General features: G+C 39.1%; 1 protein-coding gene across 4 annotated transcripts in view; it reads left to right on the forward strand.

Moving 5' to 3' along the window:
* LOC123507096 (nephrin-like) overlaps positions 1–18,501 on the forward strand; it is a 56,966-nt gene that overhangs the window by 33,202 nt on the left and 5,263 nt on the right. For all 4 annotated transcript variants that reach the window (XM_045259657.1, XM_045259658.1, XM_045259660.1 and 1 more), the window contains 2 exons: positions 10,703–10,851; positions 11,029–14,079. In XM_045259657.1, the coding sequence (XP_045115592.1) occupies positions 10,703–10,851; positions 11,029–13,437 (2,558 nt within the window). In that variant the 3' untranslated portion in view covers positions 13,438–14,079. The remainder of the gene's footprint in view (positions 1–10,702; positions 10,852–11,028; positions 14,080–18,501) is intronic.

The following is an 18,501-nucleotide window of genomic DNA, read 5'->3' on the forward strand; positions in this document are numbered from 1 at the left end:
ACCATAGTTAGCTGTAACACTTTCTCACTCCACTGCCCAACATTTTCCATTACTTCCATCTCTCTCCAGTTTATTTTTTTACAGTTAAAGTCTGCAACTAAGAGTATTCTTCTATCTCTTCTTATCATGTTATCTAAGCACTTTATCGCCTCTCTTTGCATATCTTTATGCTCTTCTGATCCCCATATATTAGTCTTTGGTGGAACATAAGTGACTAATTTTTCTTTTTTTCCAAATCTTGTTCTGATTGCTACTCCCAATACTTCTACTTTGTCCTCTCCATATTGCACATCCTCCACACATATGTTATCACGAACCATTATTAGCACTCCTCCTCCCCTTTATCCCTCCTGTCCCTCCTCCAGGTATTATATCCTTCATCTTTAAAATTGACATGGATCTCTTTTTTCAGTTTTGTTTCAATGATACACATTACATGTGGCTTTTTTTCTTTCAAATGATCCCTTACTTCCAATATACTTGATAACAAACTATCTATGTTAGTATAAGTTACTCTTAATTTATTACTTCCTCCACGACCTCCTCTTTTTTCCTTAGATACCACTTCTTTAATCTCATATCCAGAACCTTCCAGTAAAAATTCTTCTTCTCTATCTCTGTCATTTTCTTGATTTTTCCTTAGGTTCACTTTTTAGCACTTTCTCCTTTTCCCTTTCCTCTACGTTCATACTCTTTTTATCCATATTTCTTTGTGATCGACATCATTGGCCAGCTTCCCTTTTCTAGCCATAATTTCCTCTACAGCCACTTGAGATCTCATTTTCACCTTCATTGGTCTCTTTCCTCCTTCACTGTACCTTCTCAGTCTAATCACTTCCTCTACCTCCTGTGCAAATTCTTGTGTGCTGTCTTGTATTCTTTTGATAACTGTTTTGGCCATTTTCCTTTCTTCATGTTGTTCTCTTGTTAATTGATTTGGATTTTACTTTTCTCTCATCTCATAAATCACAAAGCTTTTTTCTTGTCCACTGCATCTCGCACTAAATCTTCCTTCTCCTTGATAACCTCTATTACAGCTACTTTGGTGTTCTCCTGAATTTGTCACCTTATCACTTCTGAAAATTTGACTTTTTTCTCTTCTTGCTCTTGCTTCCATTCATTTCTTAATTCTTTCAACTTGTTATCAGCTAGACCACCTTCTACTCTGTCTGTAATCCCGTGCTGCACTTTAACCTGCAAGTTCTTTAGAGAGCTTTCATAATTTTGACATGTTGCTTTAAGAATGTCATTTTGCTTCCTTATTTCTAGAATCTCCTCTTTCAATTCTTGGTTTATTTCACTTACTTTCTCACATTCAGTTACTCTTAGTTTCAGAGCTGTGTTTTTTGCAAGCAGTCGGTCTTGTTTATCCATAAGACTGGTCATCACCTCCTTCATATATCTTAATTCTCTTTCTACATTACATTAACAAGTCTTCTCATATTACTTCGTTCATCCCGGAAACCTGAGAAATCCTTATCCTGTACATACATCTAGGCCTGTGGTCCAACTCCTTTTGAAGTAATCTCAGCAAGCTGCTCAGTTGCCTGTGTCCTGCTTGATGGCTCTGCAGTGTGTGTGTGTGTATTTACCTATTTGTATTTACCTATTTGTGTATTACAGGGCCCGAGCTAAGCTCTCTGTGTTCTTACAGGGCCCAAGCTAAGCTCTCTGTGTCCTGTCTCCTTATCCATTCCTGTCATATCTCTCTTTCATCTGATTGACACACACCGCATCAACGACATGACTGCTCAGTTTATTCCACTTATCAATGCTACGATGCGGAAACTGTATTTTCTCACGTCATTTAGACATATGTCCTTTATTAGCTTTTTTCCATGTCCTCGGAGATGATTACTTGTGGTCACCTTTATCAACTCTCTATCCAGTATGTCAATCTTGTTCACCAATTTATACATAGTTATCATGTCTCCTCTTGTTCTTCTCTCTTCTAATGTGGTCAGCCCCAGCTTCCTCAGTCTTTCCTCATAGTCTAACTCCTGAGTCCTGGTACCATCCTTGTTGCCAGCCTTTGTACCCTTTCTACCTTCTTCACATTTTTCTTCATATGCGGTGACCAGACACATGCTGCATATTCTAACTGGGGTCTTATTAAGGTACATAATATCTTCATCATTCCTTCATCTAGGTAGTGGAATGCAAGGCCAATATTTTGAAGCATGTTGTATGTTTTCCAAAAAATCTTGTTAATGTGTTTCTCCGGTGACAAAGTGTTTTGCACAGTTACTCCTAAGTCTTTCTCCTCATTGGTCTCTTTAATTTTCTCATCACCCAGCCTGTAATCCCAGTTTGGTCTGTATCTACTTCTTCCCATTTTCATAACATGGGTCTTGTCTATATTAAATTCCATCTGCCACTCTTTACTCCACTCATATATTTTATCAAGATCTTCCTGTAACTTGTTACAATCTTCCACATTCTTTACTCTCCTCATAATTTTAGTATCGTCCGCAAACATGTTCATATAACTGTCAATTCCTACTGGCATATCATTAACATAAATCAAAAACATGATGGGACCCAGCACTGACCCTTGTGGAACTCCACTGGTTACCTTCTTCCACTCGGACTTCCTTCCTCTCACCACTGTTCTCATTTCTCTTCCCATTAAGTAATTTTCCATCCATTTTGCTAGTTTATCATTTACTCCTCCAGTCATCTTTAGTTTCCACATCAGTCTATTGTGTGGTACTTTATCAAAGGCCTTTCTCAAGTCCAGGTAGATAGCATCCACCCATCCCTCTCTATGTTGTAGTATGTCAGTCACTCTTGAATAAAAACATAATAAATTAGATGTGTGTGTGTGTGTGTGTGTGTGTGTGTGTGTGTGTATTTACCTAATTGTATTTACCTAATTGTAACATACGGGAAAAGAGCTATGCTCGTGTTGTCCCGTCTCCATATCTATTAATGTCCAGCTTTTTCTTAAAATCATGAATATTCCTTGCGTTGACCACTTCCACGTCTAAACTATTCCATGCTTCCACCCTTCTATGAGGGAAGCTATATTTTTCACATCTCTCCTATAAGTGGCCATTTTAGTTTTTTCCCATGCCCTCTCGACATTCTTCCATTCCACATACACAGATCTTCCCTATCCATTTTTCCATGCCAATCATCACTCTGTATATTGCTATCAGGTCTCCCTTTCTCTTCTGTTTTCCAGGGTTGGAAGTTGCATTCTTTTCAGTCTGTCTTCATAAGTCAAATCTCTTAAGTCAGGCACCATTTTCGTTGCAGCCCTCTGTACTTTCTCTAGTTTCCTTATGTGTTTCTTTAAGTTCGAGCCCACTGTATTGTTGCATATTCAAGCCTCGGTCTTATCATTGCAGTAATTATTTTCTTCATCATTTCTTCATCTAGATATACTGAACGCCACTCTTATGTTCCTCAATAAGTTCAATACTTCTCCAATTATTTTGTTTATATGTCTCTCTGGCGATAGGTCATTGGTAATTGTCACCCCAAGGTCTTTTTCTTCATGACTGGTTTTATGTCTTCATTTCCTATCTTGTACATACTCCTGATTCTTCTTTCACTCTTGCCAAACTCTATTTTCTTGCATTTTGTCGTGTTGAACTCCATTTGCCATGTACAGCTCCATTTCCATATTCTGTCCAAGTCTTCCTGGAGTAGTTCGCAATCTTTGTCACATCTCACTTTTCGTAACAATTTTGCATCGTCTGCAAATAGGCTCACATAACTGGACACCCCATCCACCATGTCATTTATGTAGACTGCGAACATTACTGGTGCCAACACTGATCCCTGTGGAACTCCACTCTCCACCAATCCCCATTCTGATGGTCTGTCCTTAATTATTGTTCTCATTTCTCTTCCTACCAAAAGTCTTCCATCCATTTTAGTAAACTGCCATGCACTCCTCCTACCATTTCAAGTTTCCAGATCAGTCTCTGGTGTGGTACCTTATCAAAGGCCTTTTTTAAATCCAGATATATTCCATCAGCCCAACCATCTCTTTCCTGTATTACATCTATCACCCTCGAATAGTAACATATCAGGTTTGTCGTGCATGAACGCCCTTTCCTAAAACCAAATTGACACTCACAAAGTATGTCATTTTTCTCCAAGAAGTCTGTCCATCTAGTCTTCACCACCCTCTCACACATCTTAGCTACCACACTTGTAAGTGACACTGGTCTATAGTTCAATGGGTCTCTCTTGTTACCTGATTTATAGATTGGGACAATGTTAGCTCTTTTCCAGTCTTGGGGCACTACGCCTTCCCTTAATGAGGCATCAATTACTTCACAAACTTTTTCTGCCAATTGCTCCTGCATTCTCTTAAAATCCATCCTGATACCCCATCAGGTCCCACAGCTTTTCTCACTTCTAAACTCCCCATCATGTTCTTGATCTCCTCCACCGTTACTTGAAACTCCTTCATAATCCCTTTCTGTTCCATTACCAGTGGTTTGTCAAAAGCAGTCTCCTTTGTGAATACCTTCCGAAAGCATCCATTCATAGCCTCTGCCATTTCCTGGGATCTTCACTGTATACTCCATTTACTTCTAAACTTTCAATACTTTCTCTATTTTTGATGTTGTTGTTCACATGTCTGTAAAAAAGCCTTGGTTGGTCTTTACATTTATCAATTATATCCTTTTCTTGTTTCTTTCTTTCTTCTCTTCTAATCAACACATATTCATTTCTTGCTCTTTTGTAACTTTCCCACTGCTTAATCCGTCTTTTCCTTCTCCACCTCTTCCATGCATCCTCTTTTCTTGTTCTAGCCTTTTCACATCTATCGTTAAACCAGTCCTGCTTTCCAACTTCTCTATGTTGTCTTATTGGTACAAATTTTTCTCACCTTCTTTGTATATTTTTATAAATTCCTTCCACTTTTCATTTGCTCCTTAGCACTCTTGAATTTCATCCAATTTGTCTCTTGAAAGAATTTCTTTAGGTTTCCAAAATCTGTCTTGGCATAATTCCATCTTCCCACTTTATATTCTTCATTTCTTCTAGATTTCTCTTCGTCTATCACCTTGAACTCCAAAACTGCATGATCACTCTTTGCTAAAGGGCACTCCACCCTCATCTCCTCAATGACCATTGGCTCTGTACTAAAGACCAAGTCCAGTCTTGACGATGCTCCCTCTCCTCCAAACCTAGTATCTTCTTTGACCCACTGAGTTAACACATTTTCCATTGCCAGTGTCAATAGTGTATTTCCCATGTTGTCTCTGATCCTTCCATTGACCAGTCCTCCCAACACACCTCTTTACAATTAAAATCTCCCATCATTATAGTTCGTTCACAGCCACCCAACATTTCTTCCAGACATGTTCCTGTATCACTTATCATTTCTTCATATTCCTGTACTGACCATGCATTTGTCTTAGGTGGTACGTACACCACTATGTAGTGCCTCTTTTTCCTTCATTAGTTTCTGCTCTGATCTTTAGCACTTCTGCCTTTCCCATACCTTTTTCACTTGATCCACCTTTATATCTTTTTAACCAGCAACATCACTCCTCCTCCCATCTTACCTACTCTATTTCTTTTCCAAACGTTATATTTCCTTCTCCAACCTTCATCAGGTCTTCTCCTCTCTCAGTTTTGTTTCAGTAAGACCCACAATATCTGGGTTCTTGTCCCTCAAGTAATCGTTGAGTTCTAAAATCCCGATATCACTCCATTTATGTTGGAATACATTACATTTCGCTCATATGTAAGTTTCTTTAGTCCTTTCTTGCTGTACTTTTCTGGGTTATGAACCACTTCCTCAGTCTCATATCCAAGATTCTCCAGAAAAACTCTTTCTTCTCTTCTTCTGTCCTCTCTTCATTTTTTTCAAAGCCTCCTTTCTCAACTCATTTAACATTTCTCTTTCCTTTTCACCGAGATCTCTTCTCAACCAAATCTTCCTTGTTGTTTCCTGCTGGGCTAGCCTCCATGACTTCTCCACCAATTCATCTACATCCTTTTGTGACTTAAGTTTGATTCTTATTGGCCTCATACCTTCTCTTGTGAACTTTCCAATTCTATGGAAGTCCTCTATTTCTTGTACTAGGTCTTTTCCTCCTCTTGCACCACATTAATGATATTATTTATCACCTTTTTATGTTTTTCTCTCTCCATTTTACTCGGTGTCTTATCCTCCTCCACACCAAATATCACCACACATCTCTTTTTGTCTACAGTTTCCCTCACCAATGTCTCATTTGACTTAATAACCTTCACCACTTTCTCAGCTATCTTCTCTTCTATGATCTGTTGATCTATAATTTCAGCAAGGCCCAAAGTTTTCTCCCTGACTCTTTGATTTCCTTTTCCAGACTTGCAACTTTGTAATTTACCTCCTTTCTTTCCACTTCCTGACTTTTTTTCCATTCAGCCTGCTTCTCCATCACTTTTCCTAGAGATTCTCCACATTTTTCGCAATTCACTTTAATTAGCTTAACTTCCTCTTTCAGTGCTGCATTTTCCTTCTTCATATCGGCACAGTCTCTCTTTACATTGTCATAACTCGTTTCCAGGCCCTCATACTTTTCAAACAGTTTTTCAATTTTACCTTCTAACTCCAGAATTTTCTTCACATAAGCGCTCTTCTCCATTATTCCTTGAAACCCTGTGAAGTCTGATTCCTCTTTCGAGTTCACGGCCGCCATGTTGCGCAGACGTAAACAAACCAGCTGATGGCTCAAACGCAGGCTACAGTTTATATTTACCTTCACTGGACATTATTTTGCTAATCAACAGTTAACATGACTATATGGAGACGGGACAAACATTACCAGCTCCTTTCCCACCTTGGTTACTCTTAGGTAACTGTAGAATTATAGATGATTGCTCTGGAGCTCAGCGACCACCTCCGCCATCGACGATGTCCCGTGTGTGTGTGTGTGTGTGTGTGTGTGTGTGTGTGTGTGTGTGTGTGTGTGTGTGTGTGTGTCTGTCTGTGTGTGTGTTGTTTTGTGTGTGTGTGTGTGTTGTGTTGTGTGTGTTGTGTGTATTTACCTAGTTGTAGTTTTACAGGGCCTGGCCTTTATGCTCGTGTGGCACCGTCTCTATATCTACACTTATCCAATCTTACTTTAAAAGTATGCACACTCGTTGCAGACACTACTACTTCATTCAAACTGCTCCACGTCTCAATACATCTTTGCGGGAAACTATACTTTTTAATATCTCTCAGACATCTTCCTTCCTCAGCTTTTTACTATGCGATCTTGTGCTTCGATGTCATATTCTTCTCTCAGGATCAGTTTCTCATTATCCACTTGGTCCATTCCATTTATCAATTTATAAACTTGTATCAGATCCCTCTCCCTTCTCTGTTCCAATGTTGGTAGATCCATAGCCTTTAGTCTCTCCTCATATGTCATCCCTTCAAGTTCTGGGACCATTCTTGTAGCCATTTTTTGTAGTCTCTCCAGCTTCCTTATGTGTTTCTTTTTGTGAGGGGTCCACACTACTCCTGCATATTCCAATCTGGGTCTTATTATAGTACTTATCAGTTTCTTCATCATTTCTTTGTCCATGTAGTTAAATGCTATTCCAATATTCCTTAGCAAATTACATGTCTCTGAAAATTCTATCAATATGGCTTGCTGGTTGATTATTTTTTTCCATCGTCACTCCCAAATCCTTTATCTTTTTTACTTTCTCCAGTTCTACTCCATCTCCCATCTTATAGATTCCCACTGGTCATCTTTCACTCTTTCCCATTTCCATGACATGGCTTTTGTCCACATTGAATTCCATCTCCAGATCTTATTTAGGTCTTCTTGCAGTATTTCACAATCCTCTTTTGCTTTATAACTCTGCACAGTTTTGCATCGTCCGCAAACAGATTTATGTAGCTGTTCACTCCTTCTGGCATGTCATTTATATAAATGAGAAAAGTATTGGCGCCAATACTGACCCTGTGGCACTCCACTTTCTACTGCTCTCCACTTGGACTTCATATCTTTAACTACCGTCCTTATTTCTCTCCCCCTCAAATAATTTTCCATCCATCTCAATGTGCTTCCTTTTAAACCACCCTTCTCCTCTAACTTCCACAGTAATCTTGCATGTGGCACTTTATCAAATGCCTTTTTAAATCCAAATAAATACAGTCAACCCATCCTCTCTCTCTTGTACTCTATCAACTATTCTAGAGTAGAAACTCAATAAATTTGTTACACATGACTGACCTTTTCTAAAACCAAATTGGCTATTTGATTATAATTTGTTGTCTCAAGGAACTCGATCCTTTGTTTCTTTATTACTCTTTCACACATCTTGCATATTACACTAGTTAGTGATACTGGTCTGTAATTTAAAGGTTCTTCCTTCCTTCCGCTCTTATATATGGGAACCACCTCAGCTCTTTTCCATTCTACTGGTACTGTTCCATTTTCTATTGAGCATTTTATGATGTTGTATATAGGACTTGCTAGTTCTTCCCTACATTCTTTCAGTATTCTGCCTGAGACTTCATCCGGTCCCATTGCCATTTCTTCATCCAGTTCCTTCATTAACTCTTTTATTTCAAGCTTGGTTACTTTAATCTCTTTCATATAGATGGTCTCTATTACCCTGTGGTCTTTCAAATTTGAATTCCTTAGTAAAGACCTCCTGGAACTTATTATTTAACAGTTCTGCCATATTTTGGGGGTCTTCCACCATCTCATTTTCTCCTTTTAACCTTTCTATTGTTTCTTTTTGTCTTATTTTTCCATTGATGAATCTGTAGAACAATTTTGGTTGCTCCTTACATTTTTCGACAATGTCCTTTTCATAGTTCTTCTCCTCTTCCTTCCTCACCTTAACATATTCATTTCTTGCTATCTTGAAGTTTTCCTTATTTACTGCATTTCTATTTCTCCTCCACCTTTTCCATGCTCCATCTCTTTTCTCCTTTGCCCTAGCACACTTTGCATTAAACCAATCTTTCTTTCCTTCTTCTTTAGGTCTATATTTGGGACATATTCCTGACTCCTGTTTTGTATATTTCCAAAAATAAGTTATATTTCTCTTGCACTCTCAGAGTTTTCCATTTCCTCCCAGTTAGCATATTTGAAATAGTTCTTGAGATTCTCAATATCAGCCTTTCTGTAATTTAGATGGTCCCCTTTGTATGATTCATCTCTATCTTCTTTTCCCTCTTCTATATCCATTTTTAATATTACATGATCACTCCTTCCCAATGGGCACTTATATCTTATATCATCATTCATTTGTATACCCCTTGTAAAAACCAGGTCTAATCTTGCCAGCTCATCATTTCCTCTAAATCTTGTGTTTTCCTTTACTCTTTGGTCCATCATATTATCTATCATTAGGTTCAGGAATCTTTCTCCCCAGGCTTCTTCCCCCATACCACTTTCATAATTTTCCCAGTCCACTTCTTTACACTTGAAATCTCCTACTAATATGACTTTTCTCCTTTTCTTAATGATTCACATCTATCATGTCTTTATATTCTTGATTGGTCCATGAATTTGTTTTTGGTGGCACATATGTTACAATGATTGTTAGCTCTTTTTTATTAATATGCATCTTAATATACAGTACTTCTGCTTTTCCTTCCCCACATTCCACTTGGTTTACCACCATCTCCTTCCTTGACATTATCATGACTCCTCCTCCTCCTTTACCCCCCCTGTCTCTCCTCCATACATTATACTTATTATCCAAGTCTATTTTGATTGCCTCATTTAGCTTTGTTTCAGCCAGGCATACAATATCCGGTTCTTCTTTCTTTATGTAATCTCTTAATTCTAATTTACTTGATAAAACCCCATCTATGTTCGTATACATAATTTTTAGTCTTGCCTTTATCACTTTTAGTTAAACTTGTTCCACTTTTTCCTCTTCCTTCTCTTTTATATACCATTTCTTTATCCTGTCTCCTAGAATTCTCCAAAAATGTCTTTTTTTCCTCTTCTGACCTTTCATTATTTTTCTCCCTTACTGCTGCTGCAGTTCATTGTATCTCTTCCTTTCTTCCTCATTTCTATTTTTCTTATATATATATATATATATATATATATATATATATATATATATATATATATATATATATATATATATATATATATATATATCCTTGCAACCTTCTGTTTCTCTGAGTTTAGTTGTTCTATATAATATTTCTTCTGTTGCTGCTTGTGATTTTAGTATTTTAATTGGTCTCATTTTTCCTTCTCGATATGGTCCCATTCTGTTTGTTTCTTCTACTTCTTCTAAGTTCTACCTATCTCTGTCGTATAGATTTTTAGTAGGTCTTTGATTTCAATTCTTCTTTTTCTCTTCTTGGTCTATATTTTGTATTTTTTTCTTTTAATCCTAATACGAATACACTTTTTTTTCCGCAATTTCTCTAACTAGATTTTTTGTCTTGAGGACTCCTACCATTTTTTGTCATGTTTTCAATCTCTTTCTTTTAGTTGTTCTTGAATCACCTCCTGAAAATCATCCTTATCTTTCTTATCTTGGACTCTCCATGCTTGTACTTCTCTTTTAATCACGTTCTGTACTCTTTCTTTTTCTTTTGTGTGTGTGTGTGTGTGTGTGTGTGTGTGTGTGTGTGTGTGTGTGTGTGTGTGTGTGTGTGTGTGTGTGTGTGTGTGTGTGTGTGTGTGTGTGTGTGTGTGTGTGTGTGTGTGTGTGTGTGTGTGTGAGGGCGTGCCTACTTGCCTTACAGCACCACATCTTTCCCTTGCAGGTGTGCATTCCATCAAGGCCACTTCAGCAACTCCACTGGGCAACACCACATCCAATCCTGATCACCACCATCACCATAACCACAATCATCACAACCAAGTTCTCCTCACCCTTAGCAGCCTATCAAGAAGGAAAAAGAAAAAATCCAAGGTAGTAATCTTTTGTATTTATCTGTTAAAAGAGGATTTACAAATACAGATTTTACTGTCAGTTATTATCTTTTGGTCTTGGCTTCTGTATATATTTTATTTTATTTTATTTTTTTACTAGTTTCAAAATATCACCACTGATTACTGACCTTCAGACAAGTATCTTGCTTTTTTTCAGGACCACACAAGACAGGGCAGCAGTAAGAGAGCCAGTGTAATCCCTCTTCCTTCCCCATCATCCCAGCGACACAGGATGATACATTTTGGCAAGTTCACAAAACATGCTCCAGTTACTAACAAGAGCAGTTCAGCTTGTATACACAATGGCAGAATACCAAAACCACCTGCTCAGCAGCAAAATAACAAGAGCACTTTGCACACTGCCAAGGGCTTGTCAGCTGACAGTAGTAAACCACCAAAGCACAAGAAGCAAGTAACTCGCACTCCAGGTCCACAAGAGTCACATTCTCTCCTTGTAGCACATAACCAAGAGAAGATAATCTCATCAAAACCAGGAGAACCTCAAATTGAGCATGACCAGCTGTCACAAGACCAACTGTCTCAATCCTCACATGAAAGTACACAAACTGCAATCTTCTGTGAGGACAGCATCCCAGTATCACCAAACTGTACTGAATTAGAAGGACATTTACAAATCCTAGAGGAACAGACAACTCAAGGAAGCATAGATCAGCTTACTGAGGAAATGAAACAGTTTTTCCAGAGCAGAGCGACACATTATCTGCGTTCAGGTGCAGGTTCCAGCAGGAGCCTTGATTATATTGATTTAGATCACTGTCCTGGAATGGTGACAGAGTCCAAGAGAGTACCTGATCAGCAACAAAGTCTAAGAAATGCAGAAACTCTAACTTCAGATGAGACATCCACCAGCTCAGAATGTCAGCCAAGTTTAGACCCAGGCCCTTTGTCTCACATACAGGAATCATCAGCACTTTATCACCAGCAAGAAGAAATTCAGATTGTCCCTGCTCCACCAAAAGACGAGTTTCAAGTTTATCTTCCACCAGCAACCTCCCCACATCACTGGCCTCCACCTACCTCACCAACTCACATCCAGCAACACAGGATGCACTCAGTTTCACCCAGCAGAGGAAGAGTGGGACACAAACCACCTGAACCACCAGCAAAACCCAAGCAGCAAAGAATAGTGTCCCATTCACCCATCATGTCTGGACAGAAGGATGGAGCTTCTGCATCACCTCCCAGTGTGAGGCATCGCAGGACACCATCACAGTCACCAGCAAGAGCCATTCATACCTCAAGTCCTGAGATACCAGTCAGTGTTAGTCACCACATAGTTTCTTCTCCATCATCTTTAAGATCAAGTCATCACATGAGACCACCAGAGCCAGTAGTTAGGTCAAGTCACCAGTTGTCTTCTGAGTCGCCAGTAAGATACAGTCGTGTTAGTCGCTCGGAGTCTCCAGAGGTAATCAGGCGTCAGTATAGAACATCATCTGCATCACCAGTAAGAAGTGTTTACAATATGAATCTTTCTGAGTCGCCAGCAAAGAAAACAAGGAGGAATTCCGAGTCACTACACAGGATAGCTGATCTTTTGGAAACACAAAAGTCACCAATAATTAAAGAGATGAGTGGTTCTGTGTCTTCCCAATTACCAGTTAGGTCTAGACATCTGCTAGAAGAGTCACCAACTAGAGATGTACAACACGAGAGACAGTCTGCATTACCACTGAGGCACAGGGAGTATCACAGGGCACCAGCCGAGTCACCAAGTGGTGGGCAGAGGTATCGCCTTCCATCTACTCCCCTAACAAGATCCTATCTACAAAAGCAGACACCAAGTCCAGGCCAACCACTGCAAGCATCACCATCAAGGCACCAGCATCCACAACCACCAGTCCAACCTCAGATCATCCACCACTCCCCAGCTTCACCAGCCATGCATCATTCTCCTCTGACACACCAGAATACAAAACCTCAACCAATCTCTCCCAAATCAAGTGAAGCTCATCTTTTATCAGTTGAACTCAACACTGGTACTCATTCCGTCTCATTCTCACCTGCACAGTCAAATGCTTTTCATCCTCCACTTACCTCTACAAGTTCTGGTCGACACCTTCCCCCAACCCCACCACGATCCAAGAAACCACGGCCGTTACCTTACATGTCGTCTTCCCAGACCACTCTTGGCCAGCATTCATCTATACTTCAGAGGAGTCCAATAACTCAACAGATATCGCCCGAAGAAATTTCTACGTCATTTGTATCGCAAGAGACTCACAAAAATGAAGATAAACATGCTTCTGCTTCTATCTCAAAATCTGTCAGTGGAACAATAGATCATGAAAGTAGAATTAAGTTTAGAGAAATGGTAAAAGGTTTTCCTGGTTCTCCTAGTACAGTTCGTAGGAAAGATGTCAGACAAGGGTCATTCCCAATAGAAAAAAGTGAAAGAGGGCAGAGTCCTAAGAATGTGAAAACTGTTGTGTCTCAGTTTGCCTCTGCCAACAGTCCAATTGCTACCAGTTCACCTCTTACTAACAGGCGCCGCACAAGGTTCCCAGATGATTTTCTTTGGCAGAGCACTTCTGGGAAGTTATAATATGCCTATGCTTGAATATTTTGAGTGAACATTACTTATTTTTTAGCCTTTCCAAACCAATTTTTGAGCATGACTAGGTGTATGAGAAAAACTGATAAAACATTTGAAATAATTTTACCATGAACACTATGATGGGAGTGAGAGATATGAAAGGAAAAGAAACTACATAAAAAGCTCACTAAGTGCTATATTATGATTTAGATTAGCTATAAACAACTGCCTGTTGCTAATTGTGATGCATGTGATATGACTGGATACTGACTGCATCAACATGTGACAGTGTGGATGATGAAGACACTCAGTTGTGTATTTTCTGGTGACATGGATATTGAAGACAATATTTGGTTGTGTAAGGATTGATCATGGCAATACAAAGCTATAGGTTAAGTAAAAAGAAAGTAAGTAAGAACAAAAATATTAAGAGGAGAGGCAGAGTTGCTAAAAATTAGAAAAACAGGAAAGAAAACTGGAGGGAGAAGATGCACACTAAATGCACATCCAGAGAAGTAATGAAAGAAAGTTCAGAAGAAAAGGAGATCTCAGCAGTTTGGCAGTTGAGTCAAGCAAGGAAGCCACACTGGAAGCTGAAGCAGTGACTTGTCGTGTGCTGGAGGATGTTGGTGCAGCCTTGATTCCACTGAGGTAAGGAATAAGCATTCTGTGCCATTCTTTAATTTTGAGCAATAATTTGTCATCTCTGAATCATTTACCCCCCTTTTTTTTTCTTTATTTTTTATAACCATGTGGGGTTTTCACAGGAATTTATTGGCTAAAGGGGGTACTTTTTGGGAAACCTCCTATCTGAAAGCCCACCTGATAGGAAACCGTTGCCCCGAGTGAGGAAGCCCAACCTACACTTGGACCGTGGACAGGATTCGAACCTGTGCGCTTGTATCCACCTGATAGAAACCGTTGCCCCGAGTGAAGAAGCCCAACCTACACTTGGACCGTGGACAAGATTTGAACCTGTGCGCTTGTAGACCCCTTGGACCCCAAAGCACGCATGGTTCCACTGTACCAGGTTAAATCCTCGCTTAAATGTCAGTCCCTAAGCAGAGTCAAATATAATGATGAAATACCAGACGATATGTGTCCTAAACATCCCCCCCTTCCCTTTTGAAAGAGTTTAAGTCATAGAGAAGAGGAAATACAGCAGCAGGCAGAGAATTTTAGTTTAGCAGATTTAACATTCAAGGCATTCCCATTAGTTCCAAAGCTTGGATTTCTTTTCTTAGTAATTTTATCCTGTTAACGAAAATTTATGCAGAATACCCAAGTGAATTGATTTAGTCTCTCATCAGGAACCAGTACATTTACAGTCACCACAGATGAAGTCAAATTCCTAGCATGGAAATAGTGTGCAAAATAGTAGTCACACAGTGCTGTGGGAATTATACTTAAGTTGGGTATTTTGTGTTCCGGTAGCTAGTACCTGAAAGGAGTGCAGATGTTACTCCCATGATGCACAAAAAAAAAAAAAAAAAAAAAAAAAAAAAAAATGCACGTATGCACATAGTAAAAAGCTGAGAAAGGGAAGATGTCTGAGAGATGTTAAAAAATATAGTTTCCCACAAAGATGTGTTGAGACGTGGAACAGTTTGAGTGAAGAAGTGGTGTCAGCAACAAGTGTGCATAGTATTAAGGAAAAATTGGATAAGTGTAGATATGGAGACGGGGCCACACGAGCATAAAGCCCAGGTCCTGTAAAACTACAACTAGGTAAATACATGCACACATGCATGCAGACATAGTTGAAGACTAGGAAGGCTGTGGGTCTGTGATCAGAGAGAGAAAAAGTGAGTTTGTGTGTCCGTGTTTGTACGTGTGTGTGCGCGCGCGTGTGCATGCATGTGTGTCTGTGTGTGTTTGTATTTACCTAGTTGTATTGTACAGGGTTTGAGTGGGGCTCATAGTGTCCTGTCTCCATATCTCTAATTTTTCTTTAAAGTTATGCACACTATGTGCTGCAACAATTCCATTATCCAATGCATTCCATTTTTCCACCGTTCTGTGTGGAAAACTATTTTCCAACATCCTTCACACATTGCCTCATCCTGATCTTTTCATGTCCTCTTGTCCTTCGATCTTCTTCTGCCAACAGCACCAGGTCTTCTTTGTTTATCTTTTCAATATCATTTACTATCTTATACATTGTTATTAGGTCCCCTCGTTCTCTTATATCTTGTAAGGTTGGGAGTCCCATTTCCTTCAGTCGTTCTTCATATGCGAGGTCCTTTAATTCCGGCACCATCTTTTTAGCAATCTTCTGTATCCTTTCCAGTTTTCTCACATATTTTTTTTTAACTCGGAGACCATACCACTGCTGCATATTCCAGCCTTGGGCGTATCATGCTTGTGATTATTTTTTTCATCATATCTTTATCCATGTAATGAAATACCACTCTTATATTAGTCAACATCCTATATGATAGTCCAGATATCTTATTTATGTGTTTGTTTATCAGGGCTCAGATTTTCTTGTATGATCACTCCAAGATCTTTTTCCTCTTTAGTCTTCGTTAGTTGCTCCTCTCCCATCAAATAGTTCCATACTGGTCTTCTCTTACTCTTTTCTAGTTCCATTATGTGACATTTCTTGGCATTAAACTCCAATTTCCACTTCTTGCTCCATTCATAGATCTTATATAAATCTTCCTGTAGCAGTATACAGTTCTCTCTGGTTTTGATAACTTTTAGCAACTTTGCATCATCAGCGAATAAATTCATATAGCTGTTTACTCCAATGTGAATATCGTTTACATAAACTTGAAATATAATTGGGGCTAACACTGACCCTTGTGGCACCCCGCTGGTTAACTTTACTCCGAGATGAGTATGTATCTCTGATCACAGTTCTCATTTCTCTATCCTTCAAATAATCTCTTGTCCATTCGAGCAACATTCCACGCAGTCCTTCTATGTTCTCTAGTTTCCAAAGAAGTCTTCCGTGAGGGACTTTATCAAATGCCTTTTTAATGTCCAGGTATACTGTGTCTACCCATCCATCTCTGCTTTCAAGTCCTGCAATAACCCTGGAGTAGAAGCTTAATAAATTTGATACACATGACCGCCCTGTCCTGAACCCAAATTGTCTGTTCGATATGACTTGCTCCTCTTCTAGAAATTTAATCCATTTTTCTTTGATAATTATTTCACATAACTTCCCTACGACACTTGTAAGTGACACTGGTCCGTAGTTTAGTGGTTCAGTTGCCTTTCCTCCTTTAAATATCAGTATTATGTTGGCTCTCTTCCACTCTAGTGGAACTTTCCCTTCATTTATTGAACTTTTAATTATTTCCAAAATTGGCTCCAGTAATTGCTCTTTACATTCTTTTAACACCCAGCCTGATACCTATTTGGTCCCATTGCTTTCCTGACTTCCAACTTGTCCAGTAATCTTCCAATATCCTCTTTATGAACTACAATTTCCTGTAATTCAATGTCCTATTAGGTTCTGTGAAGTCATCTTCAGTGAATAACGTTTTGAAGCTCTCATTCATTATTTCACACATTTCTTTCTCTGTTTGGTATGTCATTATTTCTTTAATTATATTTTCAATTGTTTACTTATTCTTTGATTTGCCGTTTGTAAACTTCTAAAAAGTTTTGGTTCATCCTTGCTTTTATCCACTAGATCTTTCTCAAACTTACTTTCTTCTCTATATCTGTCCTTTTCTCGTTTTTTTCCTTAGCCTCACTTCTTAGCACTTTCTCCTTTTCCTTTTCCTCTAAGTTCATTTTTATCCATATTTCCTTGTGATCAACATCATCGGCTAACTTTCCTTTTCTAGCCATTATTTCTTCTACAGCCACTTGAGATCTCATTTTCACCTTCATTGGTCTCTCACACCCTTCAGTGTACCTTCCCAGCCTAACCACTTCCTCCACCTCCTGGTCAAATTCTTGTGTGCTGTCTTGTACCCTTTTGATAACCGTTTTGGCAATTTCCCTTTCTTCACGTTCTCTTGTGAATTTATTTGGATTTTTCTTTTCTCTCATCCCGTAGATCACGAAGCTTTTTTTATTGTCCACTGCATCCTTCACCATGCTTTCCTTTTCTTTGATAACCTCGATTACAGCAACTTTTGTGTTCTCCTGAATTTCTCTTTACCACTTCTGAAAATTTGACTTTTTCCTCCTCTTGTTCTTGTTTCCATTAATTTCTTAGTTCTTTCAATTTGTTTTCACCTAGTCCACCTTCTATCCTGTCTGTAACCCCTTGCTGCACTTTATCCTGCAAGTTCTGGCATGTGGTTTTTAGAGCGTCATTTTGCTAACTATTTCTAAAATCTCTTTTAATTCTTTGTTTATTCCTCTGACCTTTTCACATTAAGTTATTTTCAATTTCAAGGCTGTGTTTTCTGATACCAGTCGGTCATGTTTGTCCATGAGACTGGACATCGCCTCCTTCAAATATCTTAATTCTCTTTCTACATTTGCAAGTCTCCTCGTATTTTCTCGTTCATCTCGGAAACCCGAGAAATCCTTATCCATAGTATCTTCAGTCAGCTTTCTTAATAAACCAATAGGTGTTTCTATATAGCGTTGATTTTCTGCCGGCGTATGTTTTGGTTCCTCCATGCGCCTGGCAGCGCTACTTGGTTCCATATCTCAAAGGCTTTTTCTATTTCCTTGGCTATACATAATCTAACACTTATTTAATTTGGAGACAGGAGAATACTATGGCTCCCCCTCCCCCTGTACATACGTCCTTCTGAAGCACACTGTGAGCAGCTCAGACACGTCCGACCTCGCCGATGACTGCGCCGTGTGTGTGTTTGTTTGTCATAATTGTGTGTATGTGTGTGTGTGTTTCACTGTTTGATCGGCTGCAGTCTCTGACGAGTGTGTGTGTGTGTGTTTGTTTGTCTGTTTGAGTGTGTGTGTTTCACTGTTTGATCGGCTGCAGTCTCTGACGAGTGTGTGCGCGGTGACTTAAAGAATCAAGACAGTCAGTTAGAGGAGAAGAGTTGATAAGACGAAAAGCTTTAGATTCCACCTTGTTTAGTAAAGCTGTGTGTGGATCCCCCAGACATGAGAGCCATACTCCATACACGGGCG

The sequence above is a fragment of the Portunus trituberculatus genome, chromosome 21 (assembly GCF_017591435.1).
Source record: "Portunus trituberculatus isolate SZX2019 chromosome 21, ASM1759143v1, whole genome shotgun sequence".
In the NCBI taxonomy this organism is placed as follows: domain Eukaryota; kingdom Metazoa; phylum Arthropoda; class Malacostraca; order Decapoda; family Portunidae; genus Portunus; species Portunus trituberculatus.